Source organism: Lytechinus variegatus, chromosome 8 (assembly GCF_018143015.1).
Source record: "Lytechinus variegatus isolate NC3 chromosome 8, Lvar_3.0, whole genome shotgun sequence".
In the NCBI taxonomy this organism is placed as follows: Eukaryota; Metazoa; Echinodermata; class Echinoidea; order Temnopleuroida; family Toxopneustidae; genus Lytechinus; species Lytechinus variegatus.
In genome coordinates this window covers 16718277-16737630 of record NC_054747.1, presented here as the reverse complement: position 1 = coordinate 16737630, position 19354 = coordinate 16718277, and the positions used below count along the sequence as shown (strand labels likewise).

Genomic DNA, 19354 nt, shown 5'->3' with positions numbered 1-19354 from the left:
AGCATGGTATCACTCCATATAATGTTCCTCTCCTGTTTATCACATCAAGTAGGTATATCAAAAGTAATGTATAAAAAAGGGAACCTTATCAACAAGCATTCTGCTTCTAAGGTTTCCTCCACTTCCTCCGTTTTATGTACTTGAACATGTATTAATATGTATTCAAAATGCTTGCTATTCATACTTATACAGTGCGTATCAAAAAAAAGTTTACACTTAGAAAAAATCCTGTAAAATTATACATTTGTAATATCCTGAAGATTTTTCCACATTTTAACATTGGTACAGCTCCATTTCACCAAATGACGATATAACTGACGAAAAATATTTCCGCTTGAGTGAGCACCACTTACATATAAAAAGTTAGTGAAAAATGATTTGCGCAGAACTCTGAAATAGTTATGCGAATAAAAGAAGACCTTAATAATGAAGAACACGTGGAATTTAGCTAGTAAAATTGATTCAAAGATATCTTTTACCTTTTCAAACTTGTTTCCTTGCCCAAAACACTTCGAAGAGTGCATTGCGCCCCACCCTACTCCCCCACACACCGAGGCCATCGTGACGATATTTGCTTTACACTGAGCTGTGATTTACATGAAATGGCTTGGGCTTGATTTTAATTTTGTTAATCATTGTCAAGTTAGGGAAAATGTGGAGATACACGTATTAAATGAAAATGAAATGTAAACCTACTTCAAATGATAAAAACTTAGTAAAAAATTGATGGAGATGTCTGATATAAACTTTTGTTCAGATTTAGTTATGTCCTCAGATCCAGCTGGCACAAAAAGGGTAAAGGATGTGTTTACTAAGTGTTGAAATTTTAACTTGGGTGGCAAACTTGTTACAGAAGTGCTTGAATGTATCCGTTTTATTTCTACTGACTAAAAGTGCAAGGGAAATGTATGAGAAATGTGTTGAAGGGTAGGTTTGATTTCGCTCTTTCCCCTTGACACAGTGTGAAAACGAGCATTTCTGCGCAAACAGATTTCTGCGAGCTTTACAAAAATGGACAATACTCACTCAATTGTAACATTCTGTCTAAACGTTTACTTCCATTGGATATATGAGACCCAAACCCAATATTATATGTGAAAAAATTACCCATATCTTGTATATATTTTTATTCCCAGGGCTTTTTCAAAGTGTAAACTTTTTTTGATACGCACTGTATAGTCTACGTGTGTAATGGTTGCTCAGCTTAGTTATGTAAGTTAAGTTTTTAAAAGTTTTGTACCATAACGGATTTGTGGAAATAAAACCTACATGAAATGAAATATAGCTTTGAAAACTTCCTACTTAAGATTTACGATAACAAATTTCGACTGTCAGAAAGTATCCGGTCCGAATTTCGATTTGCCTTAAAAAAGAAAAAGTATATCTCACATTTACCATTGCCCAACCATGTATGAGTGTGTGGGTGTGGATATAATTAATTTTCCCCATCATTTTAAACAACTTCCGATGGTGTTTTCACCTACCTAAATTTAAAAAAAGAGACAGAAAAGTGGTTTTAGTGGGTTCGGTTATCCAGTTATTTACCTGCAAGTGGTGTTTAACTATAGTGATACAAAATCTGCAAGTGTATACCCACTCTAAAAAATATTGGGTAAAAGTGCTCCATAGGGGTAATGTCCAACCAACATTGGGCATTTCTATTTACCCATTGTGATGAAAATTTGGCCAAAATTAAAGTAATTGCTGCTTATTTTTAACCTTACTGGACGTATGCTTCCCGCATTGGGTAAAATACTGCCCCAAATTGGTTGGACACATGATAACCCTCGTGGTGGTAGAAAATTTTACCCAATATTTCTTAGTGTAGCATTAGTGGTTTTATGACTTTTGTTTTCAGGAAAATATAGCGTTTTTTATACTTAGTTGGTGGGGGATAGGTAGAAGACGGAATAAATTACATAGTTTGGAGGGAAAGGTATACCTTTCAAACTATAGATTGTAAAATGATTTATTGATCTATCTAAATGAAGATCAAAGACATATCCCATATTCCTTCCATATTTAGCCATCCATTTATCTGTTTATAGGCGTCCAATGCGGTGAAGCTAGCCGGGTGAAACTTTCTTTATTCTATAGGTATAACGCCGATGTATTTTTAAATAGTCGTGATAATTATGATTTCACATAACCGAAAGTAAATGGACAAAGGGCTCCTCCCCTCATATCCTCAATCGAAGTATGAATGATTGTATCTCTTGGGTGAAGTAGCAGCAACTAATCGATGGCCCTTCACAAGTATTCTCTGAAAGTGTGTCCGCTGTTTTGAGAGCAACATATCCTTTCTCATTCTCCCAAACGCCATGAAAAAGAAGTGACAGAACTTTAGGAATCCCTCATCTTGATTACTGTGCTATTTAGGATCAGCTCGTATTTTATACTGGATATATTACATCATGAAGATGCGGCAGATGGCAAAATTGGTTTTATTTGCCATTTCTGGTAAGAATTTCTTTGGAGTGTGTTTTTAAAATGTACCAAATGTTCGTTAAAAGCCTTAAAGTAAAACACGCTTGTTTAACGAATTACGAGCAGACGTATGCTGATCGATGACCACATTTATATGATTTATCGTCAAAGGAGATGCAAGCCTATCATCTTTTGCAAATGTTGAGTTTTTTTCTGTGAAAGTATATAAATTGATGACGTATTAAGACAAGCTAAATGGACAACGTGGACAGATGGAGAAATGACTAGAATAAGAGATGTGATAAATTCTCCGCCAGCTGAAAAAGTAGATCTAATGCCACCAAAATATAATTATTTTTTCTGTAATTATTTTTGTTCTTGTAGGAGTCGTCACTTTATAAGAATTTATACTCAAAGAGAAAAAAAAAGGTTTCAACTGTACCTTCCATTGTCGCACTGGGAACGCACTGAGAGCACCTCTATAAATGGTAAAACATGCAACCCGCCACCATCATCACGATTTCCATCATCATCACGACGACCACCATCACCACTACCACAAACGTCACCACCAAAATCATCAATATGCTCATCTTCATCATCATCACCACCAGGTCATTGTCATCATCACCATCAGTAGCACCATCATCATCACCTCCAGGTCATGGTCATCTTCATCATTACCATCAGTAGCACCATCATTATCATCATCATCATCATTACTACCACACCACCACAATAACCATTACCATCATCACCACTACCACCACCACCAATATCACCACAATACTATGCACGACCATCACCACCATCTCCGTTACTATAATCACCACGTACACCACCATCACCATTATTGCCATCACCATATCACCACCATCACTACAACCAGGAATCATCATCTTGATTAACATCATCTCCAATCACCACCATGACCACCATAGCCACCATCATCCTCACCACAGCAACATCATCATCATCATCATCGTCATCATCAGAATCCTCATTAACAGCATCACCGTCACCACCATTACCATCGTCGCCATTATTATCATCACCACCACCATCAGCTCTACAACCATCATCACTACCACCACCGCAAAAGTCACCAACTAACACCATGAACACCATTATACTACCACATCATTGTCATCGTCATCATCACCAGCAACAGCACCAACACCACCAGCGCCACTATCCTCATCTTCAAAAGCACCATCACCAGCCCCATCACCACCAGCACCACCACACCATCTTCATAATCACCATCGTCGTCACCTTTACAAACAGCACCATCACCACCATCACCATAATCACCATTAAGATTGCAGCAGTAAAGTTTATATCTATTCTTGTCCGCATGTAGTTCAAATGATGGTCAAGTTCGGCAATACTTTGCTTGCAACTACCCACGCCCCCATAATTGCCAAGAACGGGGAGAGCGTCACGCTGCCATGCTCCCATGGATGGAATCTTTCTAGAGCCGAGGACAGGAAAGACCTGGATCATGCCACCTGGTTCTTAACTGTAAGTGTTCAAACTTTCGATTAAAGGGATGGTCCCGGCTGAAAATATTTATATCTTAATACATAGAGTAGAATTCACTGAGCAAAATGCCGAAAATTTCATCAAAATCGGATAACGAATAATATAGTTATTGAAGTTTGAAATTTAGCAATATTTTGTGAAAACGATCGTCATGAATACTCATTAGGTGGGCTAATGATGTTACATCTCCACTTTCCGTTTTCTTATCTTATTACATAAAATCGTATTTTTTCATTATTTCATACTTGTGGGAATATGTCTCCCATATGATAAGATAAGTTGCAATAATAAATATCTAATGCATTAATCAGTTGTGAATTCCATTTTTCTAGTTCTTGGAGGAAAACATTTCATATAATAAAATACAAAAGAACAAGTGGGAATGTGACATCATGAGCCCACCTAATGAAAACTCATGACGACTGTTTTCACACAATATTGCTAAATTTTAAATTCAATACCTTTGTTATTTTTTATCCGATTTTGATGAAATTTTCAGCACTTTGCTCAGTGAATTCTACTCTATTTAATAAGTTATAAATACTTTCAGCCTGGACCATCTTTTAAGTACGCAATTGGAATCGTGGTGTATCTCGTGACAGTGGGAACTAAACGATCGCCAGAGTTGGCCTTTCCGAACTGATCGCGAAAACTTTTGAACCATTCCAAAAAATTATACGATCAATTCTTAAATATTGTGAAGTTAATATATTGTTTCGACATCTAATTTAAAAGATATTAACTAGTTAAGTGTACAAAGTCATATATCATTATTGCACATCATTGCATCAGTTAAAAAGAAAACCTAGACCTTAGGTGAAATCATGTGTTAGACATTCGTATCAATGTGTGACGTCATTACAATTTTTAATGAGAAGATTGCTTTTAAACGAAATTCGGCAGATTTATGTTCATTCTATTATTTTCTAGGTCCATTACCATTAGGATGCTTATACGAAATACACATGGAAGTTCTTTTAGAATCAAATCTTTATCCAATGTTAAAACGTGTATGGTATTATATGAATACAGTACGTACCAAAAAAAGTTTACACTTTGAAAAAGCCCTGAAAATTAACAAAAATATAGAACATGTGGGTAATTTTTTCACATATAATCTTGGCTTTGGGTCTCATGAATCCAATGAAAGTAAACATTTTGACAGAATGTTACACTTGAGTGAGCACTGTCCATATTTGTTAAGCTCGCAGAAATCTGTTTGCGCAGAAATGCTCGTTTTCACGCTGTGTCAAGGGCGAAATAAAACTTGCCCTGCGAAACATTTCTCATTATTTCCCTTTTTAGTCAATTGAAATAAAATGGATACATTCAAGCATTTTGTAACAATTTTGCCCCCAAAAGTGAAATTTCAGTACTTAGCAAGCACAACCTTTACCCTTTTTGTGCCAACTGGATCTGAGGACATAACTGAATCTGAACAAAAGTTAATATCAGACATCTCCAGCAATTTTTCATTAAGTTTTTAAAATTTACAACGGGTTTACATTTCATTTTTCATTTAATACCTGTTTCTCCACACTTTTCCCAAGCTTGACAACGATTAACAAAATGAATGTCAAGCCAAAGCTATTTCATGTAAATCACAGTTCAGTGTAAAGCAAATATCGTCACGATGGCTTCGGTGTGTGGGGGAGTGGGGGTGGGGCGCAATGCACTCTTCAAAATGTTTCGGGCAAGGAAACAAGTTAAAAAGGTAAAAGATATCTTCAAATCAATTTTACTAGCTAAATTCCCCATGTTCTTCATGATTAAGGACTACTTTTATTCGCATAACTATTTAAACGTTCTGCACAAGTCTTTTTTCATTAACTTTTCAAAAGAAGATGGTGCTCACTCAAGAGGAAATATCTTCCGACAGTTATATCGTAATTTGCTTGAATGGATCTGTACCAGTGTTAAAATGCGTAAAAAAATCAGGATGTTACAAATGTGTAAACTTTTTTTTATACGCACTGTATAGTCTTATCGATCGAATTCTGATCGTAATAGGGAAGTAAACTTTTTTTTCAAGCCATCTAAGACATCATTCATCACCATGTCAACATTATTATGACTGTTAATGATATGTTTAGCATAATTTCCATTAATCATATGACTTTATTATCGGGTATAAATATTCCAACATCATGTCTGAGGGGGAATAGATAATGCGTTAAGGTGAATGTCAACATTAATAAGACTTAATTTTAAAGAATTATTATTCAGAATATATATATATCATTATTGATATTATGTGTATTATTATTTATATTATCATTATTATTATCATGATTATTATTATATTATAACAAGCATTGTTTTCATTTTCCTCTTCCTCGCAATCATCATCGTCATCATTGTCGTCATCATCGTCATCTTAACATAACAGAATCCAGACCGTACTGACACTGTCGCTTCTCACGAATGTCCAGACGATGACCCTAAATTATGTAAGACAAGGACATCGAATAGTCAGGTCTCCCTTGACCTTGACTTCGAGAACCAGACAGCGAATCTCATCATCACAAATGTCCAGAGCACGAACAGCGGGGTGTATTTCTGTTTGGTAGTGACCGTCAATGGTATCATCCAAACCTCAGTCAAGCTCACTGTTAGTGGTAAGAGATGAAAACCTTTTTATCAAACCTAAAACCAGTTTAATTAAGTCTTGCTAGGAGATTATTTTAACGGAGAAAGTTACGCTGATTGTTTTCTGATCTCGTCATCTCCTAGCTCTGGTTGCGGGTTGATGCTAAAGGGAGACCCAAAGGCATTAGCGTACCTACGGGGGGGGGGGGGGGGGGGGGGGGCAGAGGAGGCAGACTGCACCACCCCCCCCTGACGAGTCACAACCCATGCAAGGAACGTATCCCTGCCCCCCCCCCCCCGCCCGACGAGCCACAAGTGGCCCACTCCTTTGAACACGAAGCCCTTTTTTTTGCCTGTTACATTTTTTTCTTGTACGAAATCCTTTTATTTTTGGTTTATGAATTGTTTGCTTGTCAAATTTTTTGAAGGACGAGTTTGCCCCCCCCCCCTTTGGAAAATCCTTGGTACGCCACTGCCTAAAAGCGTGCGACGCACTGAAGAACTCAGCATGGAAACGCTAATGGAGAAGCTGGGAAATCCCCTTTTCCACCCCCCCCCCCCAAAAAAAAGTGTTGAAAATATTAAGAAATATATGAAAAATAATAATAGATAAATAAAATGAAGAATACACAAATCCTTCACCGGCAAAAATAACCATTCTTATTTTGTATTTTCACCTCCCTCCTCCAAAACATAAAGCCAATATATTTCCTTGAAACGGTCTACTGAACATTATATAGGTTAATGTAGCTTTCAGCTATCTTCTCGGCCAAATTAGGCTCGTATGATCGCATTAGACCAAATGAATATGATCATCCCATTTCGTTTATCCGGTAGCGTCGCAGGGGGGGGGGCAGGCGCGTAGCCAGGGGGCGGTGGGGCGGTCGCCCCCCAAAAAAAAAGTCCCCAAAAAGAACAAAAAAGAAGGGGAAAAAAGAGAGGAGAAAAGGAAAAGGGAAGGGAGGAAAGGGAAGAAAGGTAGCTTTGTTTTTTTCTTTCTATTCTTTATTTTTTCTCAAAAGAGAAACTCCTTCACTCTTCTTGCTCTAAATTCATATTTGAATTTTGCTTCCGCGCTGCGCGCGGTTATATGACAATATCGAAATTCTCCATTGTTTCCCCCACCTTTTCTCTAACCCTGTTTTTCCACCTCAGCTATGTGCTTCTTGCCAGTTAAAGTTAAAATGGTATACATTAGGGCATGAATTTGAGTAAGGTTAGGCCGAAGTAAATATATGAAGTTATCTTTTTTGCAATTGATCGCGCAACTTCTGGCTTGGTCGGCACCGACCGGGTAAAATCTTTATATCAGTTTCTGCCGTTACCTCCATAAAGTCAGCTTCTCCCGCTTTTCAGCTCATTACTAAACAACCATAATTTGGGGGCAAACAGGTTCCTAATTTAAAAAGAGGAAGGTATGGAATTCGTGTTGTATTAAATAAAAAAGTACAATATTTTTATCAAATTGTATTAAACTTCATGTCATTTCCCTGTATAAATTCATCTCCTGTCCTGTTTTGCGCCCTCAGTTTGAAATTTTGAATGACACTTAAGTTTCTTTATATTCAAAATGAAGCGCTTCAGGATAAGTAAAAAAAAATAGGCATCCTTTTTATATAGATAATTTCAATAAATCACAGAAGTTTCAACTTTTTGCGCACTATTTTCCTTGTAATGAAGTTCAAATCAATTGAATTAGAGCCGATTGGGTATTAGAGATATCTACATTTGATGAAACGTCCGCCCTTTGAAATTTCAGAGTTTCATTGCTCTGCGCAGGGAGGAATATCTTCTCTGTTTTGCGAGTTAAAAATATGCACTGATGCTAAATTGTTTGTAATCAAATCTGATCTTTCCAAAGAAAGTTTCAATATATCTTTGAGAATACCCTTTTCTCGGGACTCTTTTTATGGCAAGAAAAATTGATAAAACACTTTAGCTTCCGCGCTTAGCGGGGAGATATTATCATTTAATTTCCTCCATTGTATACCTCTTTTGTGCGTTCACAATCACTTTTGAAAACACGGTTCAAAATCGCAATATAGTCAACCGAATTGGAGGTACTAGAGACAAGAGAAACGGCTCCTTTTCATTTCAATTTATGAAACGTACACTAAAAGCTTCGCGCTTCGCGCGGGAGGGGGAAACTCCCCCTCCCTTGGCACTCTTCTCGTGCATTTACCGCCCCCTCCAAAATCATATCCTGGCTACGCGGTTGGGGGGGGGGGGGTAGCACTACCATGGTAAGACGGGCACCCTCATAATGCTCATACACTAAATTTCAAAATACACCTTAAACAAGTAATCAGACTTTGATGACAGAATGTTCTCAGACTTCCTAGAATTATTTTGCCATTTTTTCTCCATCCCAAATAATTAGCAATCCGGCAATTCGTATATGCTGTTAATTATTCCTGATTTACCCTTTTTTCGCATTTGCATGTTTTTATGAATGGAGAATGAATACAATTCAATGCATAAAAAAGAAAAAGAAATACAGTGCATTAATGCTCCAAATATTCTGCGATCATGAAACTGTGAGATATATGCATTTCCCTGATTTTTGGGGGGCCAAATCTCGTGACCGTTTTAGTTACTCTACCGGTCGTGAGAAATAATCCCTTTTTAAGGATTTGTGCTTTTGTGTTTGGATGTCAAGGGTGGGTGGTTGCGTGTGTGTGTGTGACAGTGTGTGCGTACTCATCGTGTGATTATGGAAGTGTCCCCGGATCGTTTCAAGCAAAAATTCATTGTCGTTTCGGCGTTCTTGGGGGTAACTGTCTTCAAGTTTCCTTCATCGTCAATTTAGTGATTTTGTTTTCACTCTTTCTCATTTGGCACAGGGTCCGATGCATCAGTACGCATTACGTCATCGGGCGGTCATCCGTCCGACGATCCAGGCAAATTAATTGTCACGGCCAATACCAGTGAAACACTAAAATGTTCTGCTTATGTGAAAAAGGGCTCCATCGGCACACTCACCTGGAAAGCCCAAGATCTCAATTTGCAAGAGGAAATTCAAAAGAAGTTTAGCATCAGCGATGACGAAGATTATGTGACGTCATCAGTGACGTTTCACCCAACACATGCTGATAATGGTAAATGGATAGAATGTGGAATCAGGGAAAGCGAAAAATCACCGAGACGAGTCCGGTTGGTGGTCAAAGGTAACTAGAATTTTCAATTCACTTAAGGATGTATATATGTATTTTGCATGAAAACCAGTGTATTATTCAGAGTTAAAATGCTGAAATCAGTATGTTTAGAACAAATATATTCACAGGCCATTCGTAGGCAAAACTAACAAAATATATAGTTAGACCGACATAAAATGGTTCATGACATACATGAAATCGATAAATAAATACACTTCTGAAAGTAATTGTAAACAACGCAATCAATGGAATAAATTTGAATACAGGCCTATGCAGAATTGCATGAATAGATACAATTTCGATTCTATTGCTCACTTTTCTTGAACAAGACAAATCACAGTGAACTTTCAGTTGTGTGAAAGTCCTTCTGTAGCATTTGGAGAACACAGATCTCTTGCAGGATCTCACTGAGAATGAAAGTGGACATTTATAACTTGGACGTGGCTTATATGACGCCATCATGTAAAAGAAGGATTTCTGGGAATTCTGTTGCTGAATTGTCACTGATTCGAAAGTAATTAATCAAGTATCGCTCAAATTGTCACGGTAGAGACTGGCACTGATTGTATTTAGCATGTCGGGAATTTCCGGAAAGTCTACAATTGCTTTTTCTGCTTTCTTGCTTTAATTATTTCAGTTTCATTTTTTTATCATTTCCAGCAAAACAGTAAACAAAAGCCATGAAATAAAATGATAATAAACAATTGAAGTATAAAAAACAATCATGTCGCACAACATGATAGATTTTAAGCTTAGATGGATCATGAAAAAATTGTAGCTGAAAATAGTTGTCAAAATGGAAAGGTCCACTGTGAAGCTTTGCTTGTAAATCGTTGACCCCACGAATGAAAGCATCAAATAATATCAAAATACATAGTAATTAAAAGAATGAAAGTGTTGAATAATAGTTAATTACATAATTGAAATAATGAGGCAATTATAACTGGGTCAGCTCTATCCTCATGTGACAATTCTTATCCATCTTGTACCATTTTATCGTTTATTGTTGCTGGAAAGACCACAGTGTGGCATACATTACCACAAGGTGTGTTCACATGGGAGACTGTATGTGATACACAGTGTGAAAATGCCTAAAATCAAACAGTCACACTGTGGACATCCCGACTGTGTGGGTGCTCACAGTGTTTTCACATAGTGGGTTATATGTTTAGTTGAACAAAAATGAGAATACATGATAGGTTTGGGACCCCATAGAAGCAGAGCTTGTGAGAGGGGCCCCTTATAACGTACATTACAACAATAATGAGATGAAAAAAATATTTACAATGATAATCTAAAGAGTAAATAAGAAAATACATTCAATCACAATGCTTAGAATTCAACAATCTGGAGATATATAGGTTCATACTGTGGACATCTAGACTGTGTGGGTGTTCACAGTGTGTTAAGATAGTGGTCTATATGTGATTCATTATATCAAAATGCTTAGAATTTAACAAACTGGAGATAGGTTCACACTGTGGACATCTAGGCTGTGTGTATGTTCACAGTGTTATCACATAGTGGACTATATGTGATTCATAATGTTAAAATTCTTAATACTCAATAACGTGGATATAAGTTCACACAGTGTACATCTCGACTGTCTTGGTGATCACAGTCTGTTCACAAAGTGGACTATATGTGATTCATAATGTTAAAATTCTTAATACTCAATAACGTGACTATAAGTTCACACAGTGGACATCTCGACTGTGTTTGTGTTTGCAGTATGTTCACATATAATGCAGTATCTGAAGATGCGAGTGATTCAGAGAAACCCAAAACTGTTGAAATGAAGTGTCAACACGGTTACCACCGTGGGTATTTCTACCACGCCAAATGTATTTCTACCACGCCACATGAGTGTTGTTAACAGTGTGTTCGCATTGTGAACTGTGTTAAAATGTTATTCACAGTATTAAATTTAACGATAGCGTAGTTTTTTCACTTCCATGATGCTTAATATAATCATGGAGGTAGAAAGAAGAACAATGAAGGGGTAAGTCTACACAAGATTTAACTAAAAACAAGGAAATGTAATTTTAATGTGTAACTTGGTATTACATCCAATGCCGATTAGGTTCGTCAAGGATATATTTGGGTCCATGGTTGAGAAAATACTCAGGGGCTCTGCCGTGATAAGGGCAAGACGAAAATGTGGTCAAATTACAAACTGATTTTAGGGGTATTATAGAATTCCACTGTCAAGACTTCTCTTTTTTATTCTCTTCATGCTTCTTCCTGTCTTTTCTCTAGTTTTTATTCTTCTCCCCCTTCTTTGTTTTTGTTTTTTTAGCTGCTTGAAGAAAGAATATATAAAAAACCATCTTGCTATTAAGATTGACGGCTTCCGTGCAGTAGTAGACCTACCACTCTTTTCATCTGTTTATTACATAGTTTCCATTTTGAAGAAACTTCTGGCAATTAATCCGATGGCATTTTCTATTCTTTACATTTCTCATATTGGACAGATAAAACAGATACGTCATCAACGGGTAACCCTCTTATCCCAATAAACAATGAAACTTCGAGCCAAGTATGTTTTCATCGCCAAAGTCGGAAGGCTAATAACTCCTCTCGGAACAATACCTGTTGCCATGCGAGAGATATTGTCATTCTGCCTAGTATTTCATCGAATGGGGATATCGCTATTTTATGCTGCACAGGACGTGAAGTTGGGTCATGCCACTCTCTACAGTTCAACATTGCTGGTAAGAATGACTTTTTACTCATGTCGTACGCACACATTTCTTCGGGGGGGGGGGGGGGCAAGGTGCATGAACATTCTTGAAGAAGCTTGTTAGCGAGGGAGCGAACTATGCCTTATAGGATGTTTTTTTTTTTTTGCATTTCATAACCTGAATCGAAGACTTTTTGGACACTTCTTGGCGAATTTTCTGAAATTTTGTTACTATAAAAATTCACAAAATTCGCCAAGAAGTGTCCAAAAAGTCTTCGATTCAGGTTATGAAATGCAAAAAAAAACCATCCTATATTTTGGCGGAAGGGGATCCAGTAACTTACTGGATCCCCTTCCGCCAAAATTGATGTGAAATATCCATTCAGATATAAAACGTCCCCTCCCAACCTTAATGGATTATTTTGACTTATCTTCATGCAGTTGGTCTACTTTTCAGATAGGGCTAGTCTAATGCCACATGAGTTACAACCATTTTGTCTATTATCAATGAGGTCTTATTTCGGTTGAGTCTAAAATCTTCACTTAAACTAATACCCACGTCAAGTAGTCCAAGTGCCCATTTCGTCTAATTTTCACTTCGTGTAGTCATCAGTTGTACTAAGTTAAATGTATATGTAATATGTGATCCATAAACAGTGCATCTAACAACAAAGATTAGATGGTGGTAGACGAAGTGGATAGGATACTTACTTACTGACTTACATACATATATGTATACATACTTACTTATGTACTTACTCATTTACTTACTGACTTACTTACGTACTTACTTACTGACTTACTGACTTACTTATTGACTTACTTACTGATTTACTTACTGACTTACTTACTTACTGACTGACTTACTTAATTACTTACTTACTGACTGACTGACTTACTTACTTACTTACTGACTGACTTACTTACTGCCCTTAAAGGTCAAGTCCACCTCAGAAAAATGTTGATTTGAATCAATAGAGAAAAACCAGACAAGCAAAATGCTGAAGATTTCATCAAAATCGGATGTAAACTAAGAAAGTTATGACATTTCAAAGTTTCGCTTATTTTTAACAAAATAGTTATATGAACGAGCCAGTTACATCCAAATGAGAGAGTTGATGATGTCACTCACTCACTATTTGTTTTGTTTTTTATTGTTTGAATTATACAATATTTCAAGGTTTTTACGAATTTGACGATTAGGACCTCCTTGCCTGAAGCACAAAAATGTTAAAATAATGGAATTCCACGTGTTCAGGGAGGAATGAAACTTCATTTCACATGACAATGAAGAGAAAATAAAAATATTTCTTATCGGCTACTTTTATACCGCACTTACTTACTTGCATACATATATGTATACATACTTACTTACATACTTGCTTATGTACTTACGTACTTACTCACTTACTTACTGACTTACTTACTTACTTACTTACTGACTGACTTACTTACTGACTTTTTTACTGACTGACTTTTTTAATGACTTACTGACTTACTTACTTACTGACTTACTTACTGCCCATTATGCCTCCTGGCATGCAGGACAGGAAAGATAAGGACAGCCTAGCAGGAACTTAAAACTTAAAATGGAAAATAAATGGCGATTAGACCTAATGGTCAGTAGACGAACTGAGGTTAGACCAAAGTGAAAGTAGAAAAAAGCGGTTGTTAGCCGATCATCGCCCCCCCCCCACTCCTTCACCCACTTTACCACCTCCGCTTCTCAGACTTACCATCGGCTACTTTTATACCGCAACCGGATCTGAACTTTCTGGAAAAGTGATTGACATGAAGAAAGTTAGTCTTGAATTTATCAATATCTAATCGTCTTTGATTACTGTTGGGAATTAATGCCCCGAGCAGCCCCCGCCCTTCTTTGAATATCGAACGTGCAGGATGAGAATGTCTAAACATTAGCAAGATTTGAAGTTTGCCATGACTCTCAATTTTTACCTGGAACTTTGATCTGCAGTGCAATTATTAATCTATCTATTTATATCTAAATTATTTTGTTCTAAATTTATTCTGAGGTAAATTTAGTATTCAAAACAGTGCATACTCTCTCTTTCTCTCTCTCTCTTCCTTCCTTGTCTATCTTTGTCTAATGATCTAGCTGTCTTTCTAACCATTTCTCTCTCTCTCCCTCTCTCTCACACACGCCCCACATACATATTCTCTTGTAGTGTCAAGTTTCATTTTATTCCATTCCTTCTCTTTCAAGTCATCTTTATTTTTTTAATTTTCTTTTGTCTTTCAGGAGATAGCAAGTCTGACGCAGAGCAAACGGGGAGTCAGTCCAGTCATACCATAGCAACAATTATGTCCATCTCGCTTTATGTAATCATTGGAGCCGGTATCCTTATCATTCTATCTGTCTTCATCTGGAGGAGAAGAAAAGGTGAGAATAAATTAAGAAATTCAGTAACTTATCCTCCATTTTTGTCTCCTTTTTTTGCTGCTACTGCTTTCCTTGTTCTCCCTTCTTCTTCCTTTTATCCTCCTTTTTTCTTCGTCATTTTATTTTCCACCTGTCTCCTCCTGTTCTTCCTCTCGAAAAGAAAGATGAGATAAGATTCAACTTTCGAAAATTTGCGGGGAATTGTCTTTCTTTCTCTCTCTCTTCCTTATTCCTTCTTCTTTGTCTGCCGCTTCATTTGTTTGTTGTTATTATTGTTTTGTTCAAGACAACAAAAGGGGGAGAAAGATAGTGGAAAACGAATAAAATGACTAGTTGCAAAATTATATCAAAATGGTCATCTACACTTTTATATTCTTATGTTCCGGTAAGTAAATTTTCCAATCGTTCCAAGCCGTATCCTGGTTCCCTATGTAATCGAAACTGTAAGCAATATATCATGCTTATAATTATGATCCGCCATTGGGAATTAGATGAAATAAACACTGATATCGGTCGCATAGGGAACGAATACCCAATAAAGATATTCTCATGTAAACCAGCCATGGCGTAATTTCCTTCAGCAAGAAATTTATCCACACTGTGCTGCACTCGACCCAGGTGAGGTGAATGGGTACCCGGTAGGATTAATTCCTTGAATGCATGAGCGCTGAGAGGCAGCTCGAGCTAAAGCCGGGGTAATAATAATAATAACGCGCCTCGGAATAGAATATTTCTAGATAGATGAAGCTATATAAATGCATATTATTATTATTATTACAGTTAACGCTGGCATTCAAAAAGTAAATTTAGAATGAGCTTGCAATTAAATAAAATAATTAAGTATAGGAGATGGATTCGAGGTGACACGACAGTTGCTCCTGCGACATTTTCTCCTGCGACATTTGCTCCGGTCTTGATATTTCAGAGGGCATATAAGGTTAAAGAGTTACGATTGTAATAGAGTTTTTGGTTCAGAATCATGTAAAGGCAAGGGTAAGGGACAATCTATAAAATCACCAGGGTTTGTGGGTGTGTTTGTGTTTGAGGGTGTGTGTGTATGTGTGTGATGCTGTGTGTATGTGTGTATGTTTATACATTTATATATGTCTGCTGATAAAATTTGTGTTTTCTTAGTTTTCTGTTTCTGATTGTAAATTATGTCAATGCTATTGTTTTGGGGGCCATATTCTCTACAAGCAGTTTGCTTTTTTATGGTCCTAGCCATATTTTGTTGCATAATTATGTATGATTTTTATATACACATTTTTATGGTTGAATAAACTTGAATTGAATTGAATTGAAAGGTTTTTTCTAATTTTGAAGGTTATATTTCTTTTCACACCCTCTAATGAGGGATTTTTTTAATATTTGGAACCAATCCATGCATTTTATATTACATAACATATAGTGCACATAAAACATATTAAAATCAAAATCTTGAAATTTTCGTGAACTCACCAATAACTTTATTTCTGGTATTTTTACAACGACCTGCCTTTTCCTCAGGGCGAACTTCCTCTTCAAAATTTGGTCGCATGTTAATTAATACAATGTGCGGTAACTTAATTTTCCAAATTACTCTCAGTTTTCTTAGGATTTCTCAGGTGTCGAAAGGAACATGTATATTGTGATCCCCCTGACCTGCCGGCAAGAGTGACATCGTTACCGCCTCCTCCTCTATCGTGGATTGAATACGTAAGTATCATTTAGAATCTCTGTCGACAACCCACCCCCCCCCCTTCTAGGCTTACGACAGCCCGCCCCGTTCCACATATTTCAGTAGTTGTTTTTGTCTCAGATTTTTACGAGCATGGCCGATGAATGATGTGCTTTAATTAAGAAAAGAAATGAGAACAAACTGTTCTTGTGTACACGCCTTTGCTGGTTTTGGTAAATTTCTGAACGTCGCATATAGGCCTATAGTCTGCTGTGAAGAAATTCACCACAGTGTGTTCAAAGTGCGTTTACAGTGTGGAGCACTATATGAAATAATCTTTACAGTTTTAAAATGGTAGGTTGATCGAATATTTTGCTGGGTTGAATTATTTATCCTGCTTATTCATTCATCAATCTGTGATAGCCCGCACTGCAGGGCCGCGAAACGGTTCTGGAAATGGGGGGGGGGGGGGGGTGGAGGTTGAGTAAAAAGTAGGGGGCTGACCATGCAAAAATCACAATCAGATGGTAATTTTTACGTGTTTGTACACGGTTTTGTTGAAAAAAAAATGGGGGAGCTGAAGCCCACCCAGATCCCCCTCCCCCGTTTCTGCGACCCCTGTACCACAGAGGTGTCCACAGTGTGAAATCACTTCAACCTTTTTTAATTTGAGTACTTTAAGTGTGCAACACATCTTCACATTGTCCACTGGGTGAACAACACACTGTGAAAACATTGTGAATACAGGCCCTACTGAGACAACACGATGAACCCACTGTTAACACAATGTGAAAACACTGTGAACACGCAGTTTGACAATAAACATAAGCCTTCTGTGAACGCATTGTGTAAAAAAAACACAACATCTTGTTTGACACTGAATACACAGTGACTGTGAACACAGTGTATGATTGAACACAGTGTGACAATATGAACACACCGTTAATAGACTGTAAACATGTGGGTTACACATGTGGGACACTGTGAAAACATTGTGAACACTCTGTAAACATACAGTGAAAACATTGCCTTAATGTACTGAAAAGACAATGTAAACACACTGTGAAATCACTGTGAGCACTTTTTAAAACTGTGAAGTGTCAACCCAGGTCTTCTGACACAGTGAACAAACACTGTAAACATAATTATACTGTGAAATAATTGTAAGCACACTGTAACTGATACTGTTACCATAGGCCTACTGTAAACGCTTTGTGGAAACACTGTAAACATATGTGAGTGTGAACACAATTTGAATATTCTGTGAAAACATGGTTTTTGACACTGTGAACACATTTAACATAGTGTGAAAACATTGCGAACATCCCGTGAAAACACTGAACATACTAATAACATATTCTGTGATTCTTAACACCTTGTGAACATTCTGTGAAACCAATAGGAATAACGTGTTTGACACTTTGAACACACTGAACATAGTGTGAAAACACTGTGAACACGCTGTAAACATACTGTGAAATCACCGTGGACACCGTTTGATACTGTGACCAGAGGACTACTGTAAACGCATTGTGAAAGCAATATGAACACGTTGTGAACATACTGTGAAATCACTGAGTACACTCTGTAAACCTAATGTGAACAAATTGTGAACATTCTGTGAAAACATTTTGAACACACTGTTTAACACTAAACACACTGTGAACACAGTGTGAAGACACTGTTAATATAATACACTGTAAACATATATGGGTCACATTCTGGTACGCTGTGTTATTTCGAATAAGTAAGCCGTCTTATCCTCTCTTGATATCTATGAATGTCTGTCTATAGGTTTATTATAATATCTTTATATCGTCTCAATCCTCTCATCCCATCACAGGAAGACGAAGATGGTTCCTTTATGACGTCATATGAAGAATGCAACTCGATCAGGGATGACGAACTGCAAGAGCTCTCGACCACCTTCCCGGCCACGCCCCGGGAGCACACCGCTCTCTCAGCCGAACGATATCGACACTCAGTCGGCGGGGGCTTCGAGACTCTGAAGTGGTCTACGCCAATTTTCCATTCACAAATGTTCTTTCGCGGATAAAAGCGATTGGATGGTCCTACTTCTGATGTTGTGATGTTTTCTTATGCAAAACAAACAGAATCGGTGGACTGCAGTGCAGACTGTCGACGATGGCATCTTTTTCGCATCCAGTGACATGTTCAGGCACCAATTTCAGTGTTATCGATGATGATTTTTTAGCTCCATTTTAATAGAAGTCCCTGATTAGGATGAAGATGCAGGGCAAGAGGCCAGAATTGATTTTTTTTTTAACCAGACTCTCCGAACCATGGTTGCATTTTATCTGAGTGTGAGGTTCTTACCATGGCCATACGCAGCTAGAAACTTTTGAGAACTTACATTTTTCTTATTGAATATTTTCAAAAAAAATCACCAAAAGTGTGCAAGAGAACGAAATTTTATTTCACTTTAGCAAATGATAAAGCTCTCCCATGACAAGCTCGGTCGCTTTGCTCCCTCACTTTCAAGTTTATTTGTAGGTGTCTTTCCCGGATGCCCCCCCCCAAAAAAAATATAATAGATACGGCCATGGCTCTATAGGCCTGTACATATAATGACATCCGAATGTCCACTTTCTGTCTATTCTTATTGATCACTTGTCAAATCGGCACTATGGCTTTTTTTTTTTTACTTCTGGCCTTGAATTTTGTCTTTTACTAACTTGTCTCCAAATGTAATTTTTTCTAAATGAAGTTTTGAAATTTCAAATTTGCTATTATTAGAAATTTGAAATAAAACACAAATGAAAGCAAATCTATGTTAGGCCTTTTTAAATAAGTCTTTATATACTATGTCTATTCAAAATTTGATCCATTGTACCACTTACTTGATTTTCTATAACTATCACTTAGCAAATTTTCCA

The 19354-nt window shown here is 37.2% G+C and overlaps 1 protein-coding gene across 1 annotated transcript; it reads left to right on the top strand.

Moving 5' to 3' along the window:
• Positions 1 to 2403: 2403 nt before the first annotated feature.
• On the top strand, positions 2404 to 18513 carry LOC121419518. The gene is made up of 8 exons (XM_041613973.1): positions 2404 to 2460; positions 3791 to 3951; positions 6362 to 6590; positions 9405 to 9728; positions 12191 to 12430; positions 14660 to 14800; positions 16386 to 16495; positions 18301 to 18513. The coding sequence occupies exons 1-8, from the start codon at positions 2415 to 2417 to the stop codon at positions 18511 to 18513; spliced, it is 1464 nt and encodes a 487-aa protein (XP_041469907.1). The 5' UTR covers positions 2404 to 2414.
• The last annotated feature ends 841 nt before the right edge of the window (positions 18514 to 19354 follow it).

Coding starts and splice junctions, on each gene's coding strand:
- LOC121419518 (XM_041613973.1), top strand. CDS start 2,415: ATGAAGATGCGGCAGATGGCAAAATTGGTTTTATTTGCCATTTCTG. Junction 3,952..6,361: donor ATGCCACCTGGTTCTTAACT/GTAAGTGTTCAA, acceptor TTAACATAACAG/AATCCAGACCGTACTGACAC. Junction 6,591..9,404: donor AGTCAAGCTCACTGTTAGTG/GTAAGAGATGAA, acceptor CATTTGGCACAG/GGTCCGATGCATCAGTACGC.